Raw genomic sequence first — 10324 nt, 5'->3', positions numbered from 1 at the left:
CACTACCGGTAGTGGCCTAAATGGGTTTTGTAAATAATATATACAGGTTCCTTAGGTTAGATTACTATATATATATTTAGCTGTTTATGTTAGTGTAATGGGGGGGGGGAGAGATTATGGCAGACGTATTGTCACCAGTATTGTTTAGTTTCCAGCCACGGAAGTGATGAAATTGCTGATCTAGACATGTAGTGTTACTGGTTTTTGTATCACTGAACAATGGCAAATCTCCAGAAAATCCCTGTCATCTTCACACCATGTATAGCACAAGATTTTGATTGATAATAAACTATTTTTGTCCTTAAGAAGATAACAGTATTTCAAAGGCCCTGAAATGCTCCCTATCCCTACTCTCCTCTGCAGAATTTGATATGCCAGCTCCAGGCTTTTTTACGTTCAGGAAATAATTCATAGAGGAAACAGGATTTTTCTGGACATTTGCCATCGTTCAGTGAAACAAAAAATCAGTAACAATACTTTTCCCGAGATCAGTTGTAGGTGATTAGTAGATGAATGCAGACATATTGTGAGCTGTATTCTGTAGATCAGTTTTAATGATAAGTGTTGTGTATACTGTTTTATTAAGTGCAAGTTTTAGAGTTAGTGAAGTTGACACACACATGGTGGTTGTGATTCCTGACAGGCGTGTCACAACGCTTTGGTATGATTTGTTTATTTTAATCTAGTTTATAATTATGTATTAGATTAGTTATTTACCTGAAGAAGAGATCAGATTGCAGATCTTGAAACATAGTGTTACTGATTTTTTGTTTCACTGAACGATGTCCGGAAAAATCCTGTTTCCTTCACAATCCTTCCATCATCAAAAATAATATTATGTTGACAATATTATTGTTATTAACATCAAGCTGACTTCACCTGGCATGACTTCAGAGGTAGCCAGGACTCCCCATAGTATTTGATGTTGCTTTGACAATGGCTTTGCTACAACTGTAACAGTCTTAAATGTTATAACCGTCTTGAACGTGGTGGAGCAGATAGCAGTGATGCAGGGACTTGACTTAAATCTTGCTAAGTGCAATGTTTTGTTTCTCGAACCTATTGTTCGTCTTATAAGAAGCTGCATTTATTCTCCAGATGTCAGCCTCTGAGGAATGTTGTCACCTGATGTGGATTTCAAGGTCAATTCGAGACTGAAAATTTGGAATGGGGCATACACTTTGTCTTGTATATTTGGGAAATGGAAAAGTTGAGAGCTTGCAAAAAATGGTGATTGGGCTAATCACAAAGCTCTTGAATGAATAACGAAAACTTCTGTGAAGAGTCAGCAGTTGCAGTTCTGGTTTTTACCATCCCTGATCAGAAGCTTAGCAGAGTAACATGCTTGTACAAGTAATCATATCTAGTTGTTACCGTAGTTTCCCTTTTAAAATGGGTTGGGAAGCAAATGCTTGATTGGGAATGCACTTATTCGGGATGGTGGAGAACAACTATTTTCAAGTACTTTTGAAAAAGGCGGTGGACCAGAGTACTTCCCAGTGTGATGAATATTTGAACTCAGAGAGAGTCCAAATGTAACTGCCCCAATTGCACGGGTTTAGATATCCAGTGCCAAATTGGTTGCCATGTGTCAGAAATTGCCGCTAACTCGTGGTGGTCACATGTGACACGGCTGCAACTTTATATGATAGTGTGACACAAGGGAAGTTGTTCAATACTGTAGAACAACATCCGAAATGGTCTGTAAAAAAGGCGGTGGATGATCCATGTGTCACTGACACTCAGATAACAAGTGGAGTTACTGCATACAGTGGTTTGCATAAATCACCATGAAAATTAGAATTTTAAAACAGAGATATTTAAATATTGACTATTAGAAGCTTACAATTTACTACATTTCTGGAGGAGATCTCCAGAACCCATTTAGGACTATAAATGTAAATGGATTGTTGTAACTGGAACTCGTTACTGCCTCATTACAATTCTCCACAACTGCAACTCCGGAGCAACATGCAATAAAAGAGCAGGGCGTAGAAGAAATGGTTTGTGAAATGACACTGTTCTGTACCGATACTCCTCTACTTACAGTTCGAGGACTTTAGCTGCGCGCGTGTCCTTGAGTGTGTGGTGATAGTGGGGAGGGGTGGCGGGGTAGCATTATGCGCTGCGTCCCGAAAACATTTCCTGTGACTCACGGGTAAAACCCTCCTTTCAGGAATCGTATTGGCCCGAATAACTCATCACACTCGCTAAAATCAGTCTGTTTTGTAAAAGTGCTGATTGTGGTGGAATTAAATAATAAGAGAAACCCAAATAATAGGAATAATAGGACTTATCCTTGTTTTTCAGTTGTTATAGTGCTGTCTAACGTGTTTTTAAAAATAACGTATTTGTCAATTTTATCTGTAAATCAAAATCGTGAGTTTAAAGTCGTCAAAGAGATTGTTGCGCCTTCATCTCAGCGGCTAGCACGTAAACGCAACCCGCCACACAGATAGCGTTTGTTTGTTGAGAGGGTAGTATCTGGGCCCTACGAGCACAGCTAAATTCCTCTAACTGTAGAATTGGGAAAGGATATTCCATACTCTCAGTTGATTGATTCATTCCAAAACTTCAAAGCTATATCACTGGGATGGAATTTATAAATGTCAGCTACAGTAAGTATGTCATTTTAAGCTCACAGTAGTTTTGGGCCAGCTAAACATCTCTGGCCAAAACCTATGTAAACAGTCTTAGTGCAATCAATTTTATTTGTAGCCCTTTAAGATTGAAAGATTATAAGACAAGAATTACGGGCATTTATCTAGTAAATTTAGAAGATTTTGTAATCAAGCTCAGATAAAAAGGCTGAAGATAAAATTGTGAACTTTTGACAGTGTGTAAACGAGTTAAAAGTTTTAAAGTTAAATATAATTTAAGAAAATGACTGTTGTGTCTTTAATTATTGTTTAAATGATTTTTTTTCTGAATAAGAAGTTTTGTTAATCTTTCAAGTCATCTTTCATGAACATATTGTAAAAACTTAATACTCTTATCTTCAACCTTTTTCTTTGGGTTTATTTATAAAAATGTTCCAAAATTCTGCTTCAAATTCCAACACTCATTGTAGAATAATAAACAAATTTCATGTATTTAGAAATGGTACCTTAAAGGACTGTGACCAAAACGTTCTTTAAAAATTAAAAAAAAAAACATTACAACCGAAAACCGATAGAACCACCTCAAACCCAACTAGTGGAAGCCAATTCATTGATTACAGAGGATTTAAAAGTTGGGAATCTACGGATAACTGTTGACGGCATGTTGAAACTATTTAACTTGTTATAAGCATGGAGAATCAATCTAATGCTGAAAAAAGATACAATCTCCTATGGCTATAAATATTTTATGCCAATGTAGTTTAGTTTGTCTTAAAGACAATATCAGCGTGCTGCGCTCGGTGTTAATGTAATTTAGACACCATTTGAAATGGAATTTTTTGCCCTATCTACATAAACAAAAAATAATAATTGAATAATTTGATAACATAATTATTTTGAACTGATAAATTACATTAGTGCTACTAATATGCTAAATGGTGGTGTATAACGTGTTTATCCCATTATTAGTTGTTTTTTATTTCTTATAACAAATCATTATATGCATTTTATTTACATCATTGGAAATAAAATCATATTATTTTATATTGATTTATGTTAGAATCACTATTTCTGCTAAACTTTCAAAAAAATCCATTATAACTTACACTTTCAGTCATACCATTACTAATCCATTCATATATAAATCAAGACCTATATATATATTTTCAAAACTAAATAGTATTTAGCATCTTTAGTCTAGCTTAAATTTTCAAATTTACATCCAAAAACTTGCTGCCATTTATAAGTGGAATAACTGCCACTACTTGGGTTGAGAAAAATATTTAACATACTGGTATTTTGCTTATCTTTCACACATACCATCAATTATTTAAACATAAATATAATTAATGTACATAAAATAATAAGAAAAGTGTATTACATCATCTCACACACATTTATGATAAAAACAGTTTTATTCGAAAAACCAAACAAATTATTTAACAAATTGACAGAAATAAATAAGTAAGTAATTAACCTCTACTTAGCAAATACTAAAGTTTATTGTAAATGAGATTGTTTAACCATTCAAAGAGCTAGTTGTATTTTATAACTAATTTCATTTCTTTGAGTATTAGAGATTTAGTTAAATTATATAACTGTGATAGTAATAACTCAGTTACCATCTTCCACTGTGCTCACACTTAAAAATTGTTTTACATTTCGTTTATAAACTTTTAACACCATGACTTAATGTACGTGACAGAGTGAACATTTATGTTTCCAAAATTATGTATAGTGAGTAACCTAGTTATTTACAACAAAAACTAAGGTATTAAAATACATATTTACAGGAAATAAACTTCTTAAATCGGTAAAGGACTATGTACACCATCTAAGTTTAACAAATTCACAGTTGTAATATTACAATAATAATTATATTAATACATCGATGGTATAAACATTTGGTTCCAGTTTTATATCACAATTAAAATGTAACCACAATGTATACGAATGTACGAAATAACAAGTCAGTGCTAGAGCTCGGAACCCTCTGTTAAGTTTATTATGACATCTCTAGGTTCGCTAGGTATATTTACAATATGTACAGTCATCAAAAAAACATGCTTGGTGCCCGTCAGGACCCTGTTTAATTTATCACAACCACTAACAATTTACATACGTTACCCTACAAGGTATGACATGAAGGACAAGTGGGTTCGGTCAACACGTCAAAATAAACCTAACAGTGGTGTTTGATAATGTATTAACACTGTACAACACTAAACTAACGAAGGCAGGGTCAATGAGCTAGCCTCATCGATTCATCACAAGTAAATACGACGGAGGTCTGAAGGCGAAGTGATCATGTTGCACTGGGGGCACAACTTTTTAGCACCCTGAAACAAGTAAACATAATAAGTCTCACATGGTAACGGTAAGTAAAACTGCTAGAGATCTCTGTATCATAACTGTCTAGTCTAGTATTTTCATTTCCAATCCTGCATGTGTCAGCTATAAAATATACTTAGCTTACTCAATATTAGGATTACAAGAGGACTCTTTAATTCTGAGGAAAGTAATGCGTTGGTGTGTTTTGGAAAGGTGTGTGCGTTAGTTTGATGAGATCAATGACACAGTGGTTTAAGCGTGGTGTCCGTATCCAACAGTTTTTCAAGCGGAGGTCGCAGCTATTATGGAATGTGCTCGTGAGAATCTTTGTCTGCGGTATAGGAGCAAGACGATTAATATTTTCACGGACAGTCAGGCAGCGCTGATGGCGCTGGACTCTTGCGTGATCAAATCCAAACTGGTTTGGGATTGCTATCAGGCTGTTTCCTCCCTTGCCAGAATCAACAATGCGACCGTTTGTTGGGTTCCTGGTCATGAGAAGATTCCTGGGAACGAAAGAGCTGATGCCCTGGCCAACCAGGGCTCAGCGACAATTATGATGGGCCCTCAACCGGTCTGTGGTGTTCCAAGGTGTGAATCCTCTAGGGTTGTCTCGAAATGGATTCGCGCGGAGCATGAGAGAAGGTGGAGGTTGCATCCGGGCTTGAGAATGAGTAGAATGGTATTACAGCCACCTTCCTCAAAGGTGGCGTCAGACCTTCTCTCATTAAATAGATCAATGTCTTCTTGGGTTATTGGTCTCATCACGGGGCATGGTCACATGAGGAAGCATCTTCACAGAGTCGGCATCCTTCAGGAGGATCCGCTCTGTAGAAGGTGTAATGAGCAGGAGGAAACTGCTGAGCACCTGCTCTTTGACTGCCCTTTAATAGCAAGGGAGAGGTATGCCATCTTTGGTAGTTTGGAAAGGGGTGGTGAATTTTCCCAGGAGGTCCTGATAGGTTGTTTTCGGCGGTTTGTGGAACTGCTGAAATTATAGACTGGTGGGCCTCATGGTGTGTTTCCGGGGTACGCAAAAAGCCCTTGAGGCTTAAGTGCATGGCAGTAGGGGGAAAAAAATGAAAGAAAAAAGTGTATTTTCCCTGACTTTTTATGGAGTTCATAAAATCTATGTAAGTTTGGTACATAATAATAGTTTATTGTTGCGTGACAAGTCTTTTGTCAACTGTGTGTACAACAGTTCATTTTGTAGACTATTCAACAGTTTTAACCCTTTTAATGCCATGGTCCAATGTATCGAACCCCTTTGGACTATCGAAAAATACCACAATCCGACTTATCGAACCACTTGCTTTACTTATTTTGCACTTCTGACCATCCAATTACAACTCAGTATTATTAACTATGCTTGTCTGGAAAAATACTTTTGTGATTGTTGAATTATGTAGGCTTTCTGAACAAATAAGTTTGTTTCAATATCTCCAACACATTTCAAGGTAAAACATTTCAACTTTGTATACATGTTAGAACACAACTTAATAACAAAATAAAGCATTTGAAAGGGATTCGTACTTTTTATTTATACATTTAGGAATACAAATTTTTTTGAACTGTTACAAAAAATTTGATTCTTAAATATGAAATAAAATGTACCATACATTGTTATTATATCTATTTAACAAACATTTACAGAAAAAGTAAGGTTTCCTTAGTAAATTACTTGAGTTATGATATTTTATGTAAAATATTGCATTTAGGGTGAGTATCCTCTTGACAGTATTAGTAAATTAACCAAAGAAAATTATGGGTACTTAAAGTATGAAAGTTACAATATGTAATTGGCTGGCTATAGTTATTAATTACAACAATCCTAATAATTGAAAGATGCATAAGTAATGTAATGCTAGGCTGGAATTGTAATTTTCTGTTAATTTCATAGTTTTAAATTTGTAGAAAGTATAAATTAACAATCTGAACCTTAACGTCTGTTAACCCTCTGCTTGATGGCAGGTAGTTATTTAGCCAAACACAAGCATAATTTCAAACATTAATAAACAAAAATACTGTCTATCACTAAAGCATAGCCATATACTAAATGAAAGTTTATATTGTTAAAAAGGCATAGAGTTTTCTTTTTGAAATATATATATATAATGGAAAATAAATTATAGTGATAAAAATATTTCACTTTGGGCTTTAAAATATAGTTTAATTTAATACTTAAGGACAAATTAAGAATATGCAAAATACGACAAATGTATAGGTAGCTGAAAATGAAAATGTTTAATACATAGCTTACTTTCTATTAAAGTTTTACTTTGGATTTTTATAAGAAATGAACAAACTCCAAGGAATTTAATTTTCACAATCCAATATTTTTTCATAAAATGGTTAAGAAAGTAGGAAAAACAAGTAAGAAAAGTTTTCAGAATATATTTGGAATGCACTGTAAATATTGTAAATAAACTAATAAAAAAATAAATTTTTAGATGCTCTAAAAGTAGCAGTACTGCATACTTCAGTAGTATTAACCGAATCTGCTTTGAATAACATTCTGTGAACAAGGGTTCTTTTCAGTGAAGTTGTGGGGTGGTTGCATGATTGCAGCTCTAGTGCGATACAATGATCAATTGATGTGTTTATGTGAGGCGCGTTTTAAAAGTAAGTACCGTTTTTAATTTATGCTGCTGCAGCGCTGTGAGTTGCCATTTAACGCATGCACGCTGTGTAGCTACATCTGTTGAGAAGCCACAGACGCATTACGGAACAAATCCGATCAAGTCTACATCTGTTTGAATGATTTTATAAATGCTACCACATATTGAGAATCCCGCCGACTGCGAAGTGTAGGCTATAATACATTTTCTCAGTGCTAAAGGCTTCAAAGCAGCTGACATTAATCGCCAAATCAGTAATGATTATTGTGATAAAGTTATAAGTGATGGAATGGAGCGGAAATGGGTTAGGGCCTTTAAATATTGCCGCACAAACATTTACGATGAGGAATGAAATGGGCGACCTTCACTCATTACCGATGACTTGATTAAAAAAGTGGACCTAAAGTGAAAGTGGATTTTGTCATTATTTGAAGATTTTCCTACCATCTCAAGAAGTGTTCTTTATCCGAACGTTTTAAGTTCCGTTTAATGGGTCCAACTTTCAGTGGGCACACTTCTCTGACAATGGAATACAAAAGCTGGTCCTAAGATACAGTAAGTGCCTTAATATTAATGGGAATTATGTAGAGTAAGGTATGATCTTTCAAGTGAATAAATTATTTATGTAGCATATTTGATGTTTTTTAAAAATTTCAAAACAGTACTTACTATTGAAACACACCTCGTATATGGCGCACTTAAGACTGTAAACTATATAAAAACTTTAGTTTAGATCATTAATGACTGTAAGATGTGCACAATTATAGGTTTTTACATAATTTCATACATTGAATTGCATTTACAAATAAAGTGATATTAGATATTTATGATAGTTTTTAAAACACTAAGGCTAATTTGGTATCAGAATCAAGTAGAAAATGCCAAAAATCAGCAAAATCTTCAAGAAAAGTAAAATGGTTCTTTGGTAACATCCAATTAACTCTGAAAGTAATAATACCCTCAAATGTAAAGAATAAGAGCATGGACAAAATTCAAGCACAAACCTATGACCTTGTTAGTGTACCACAACATATTCCAATTTACGTCAAGATATGGATAACAATAACAATGTCAATATGAATATAAAGCGTACCAGAGTATGAAGCCAGCACTCCTCGCAATGGACGTGCCAACAGCACACAGAAATGACTGGCTTCTTGTAGTGTTCCTGCATCATACATCACACGCATTAATTACACATACACTACTGCGGTAACTACTTTCTGTATGGTATATGTTGTATAACAATGTTACTAACACTACTGTACTGTACAATACAAAATATACTTAACCTTTGAGTGCCAAGTATTTATTGAGTAGGTATACTGAAAAGTGCCAGGTATTTTTCTAGTGGGTGTACCTAAAAGTGCCAGCCCTTTTTCAGGCATTTTGCAAGGTTTTAGTAAAAAATTCACAGTTCAATTATTTAATAAGCTATCAACATGATTCTTTTTTTATTTTTCTCTGAAAACTCTGTTTAATTAACATAAAATAACAAAGTTACCATAACACTAAATTTAGGAATACCAAAAATGGACTTACCTAAAAAAAATTCAAAAATATTTTTTTATTTCATTTTTTAACCAAATTATTATGACCGAAAAAATTCATATCCTTTTCTTAGTCCATATCACTGGAAAGTGTATGCAATTGTCTGTAAATCTTGAAAAATGTATATTATTATCTTCAATAATGAGTAAGTTATACAACTTCTAAGAAACTATTGTCACATTGTTTCCGGTAGCTATGGCAACCAAAAATGTTTATATGTGAGTTTCATAATTTAAAGTTTGATCGGAAGTGTACTATAACAGTTTATTTTGAAAAGAACGATTCTTCACAAACATTGCAATATGATATTATTTAAAAATATTAAAGGTTACAATTTTTAGTGACTTTTTCCCGAACGTCCGGTAAAATCGGACGTCTGCACTTTTCGGCCAACTTTTGTCGTCCGGTAAAATCGGACGTTGGCACTCAAAGGGTTAAAATAAAAGATCTAAAATGCAATGCCTTGAAACTTCTGAAAAATTTTTCTAAAGATGTGCCTTGCCATTTTGTTTGTCGTGAATATAGTAGCAACTGCATGAAATTATATTTGAAGAAATAATTTAAGGTTGTATTAGTGGACATTTTTAGGTAAAATGGACATTAAAATTTGTTATTATGAAAATGGGAGCATTCACGGATCCATCAGTAATATGTGTGAATCACTCCTTTCATGACTCTAAACTTAAAACTGCATTAACTCTAATATTAATAAAATCAAATTACTTCAAAATCTAATATGATGTTAGATATTAATATTTATTTTCCACCGAAATGTAAATAAATAAACAAAATAGTCTAAATTGATCTCTAATTAAATTTTTATCAATCAAAGCAGAAATAACAATATTATCTTCTTTAGTTACTTAAATTCTAAGCAAAAACTATAAACTTCACAAATTTTCCGTTTGAAAAGTTAAGAACCTTATTGAAACCTGTTTATTCCTTCTACTATTCAAAGTTTTCCTTCCTATACTTCTACATAAAAACATATAAAACATAAACATATATTTCAACAATAATGGTCACTTCCGCTGATTTACATTGTACCAATGCATCACTGATACTGTATTTCGAATCAGAGGTCAGTCTAAGTTTGGTTATTTGTAAAACACATCTTTAGTGAAAAAGTGTTCTAAAATTTACAAAATTATGGCTGATGAAGAAAAATAAAATGATAGATAAAGTGAATACTGAGTTGAAAAATAAGAACTTAGTTGAATAATA

General features: G+C 33.6%; 1 protein-coding gene across 3 annotated transcripts in view; it reads right to left on the bottom strand.

Annotated features, from left to right (window-relative positions):
* Positions 1-4577: 4577 nt before the first annotated feature.
* The window catches only part of LOC124368810 (E3 ubiquitin-protein ligase RNF220-like), a 218977-nt gene continuing 213230 nt past the window's right edge, over positions 4578-10324 (bottom strand). For all 3 annotated transcript variants that reach the window (XM_046826205.1, XM_046826208.1, XM_046826207.1), the window contains exons 9-10: positions 8643-8717; positions 4578-4939 (exon numbers count right to left, since the gene is read on the bottom strand). In XM_046826205.1, coding sequence (XP_046682161.1) covers positions 4868-4939; positions 8643-8717 — 147 coding nt within the window. In that variant the 3' untranslated portion in view covers positions 4578-4867. The remainder of the gene's footprint in view (positions 4940-8642; positions 8718-10324) is intronic.

Source organism: Homalodisca vitripennis, chromosome X (genome assembly GCF_021130785.1).
Source record: "Homalodisca vitripennis isolate AUS2020 chromosome X, UT_GWSS_2.1, whole genome shotgun sequence".
Taxonomy (NCBI): domain Eukaryota; kingdom Metazoa; phylum Arthropoda; class Insecta; order Hemiptera; family Cicadellidae; genus Homalodisca; species Homalodisca vitripennis.
Note: the sequence above shows the minus strand (reverse complement) of the source record. Positions and strands in the feature narration are given on the sequence as shown.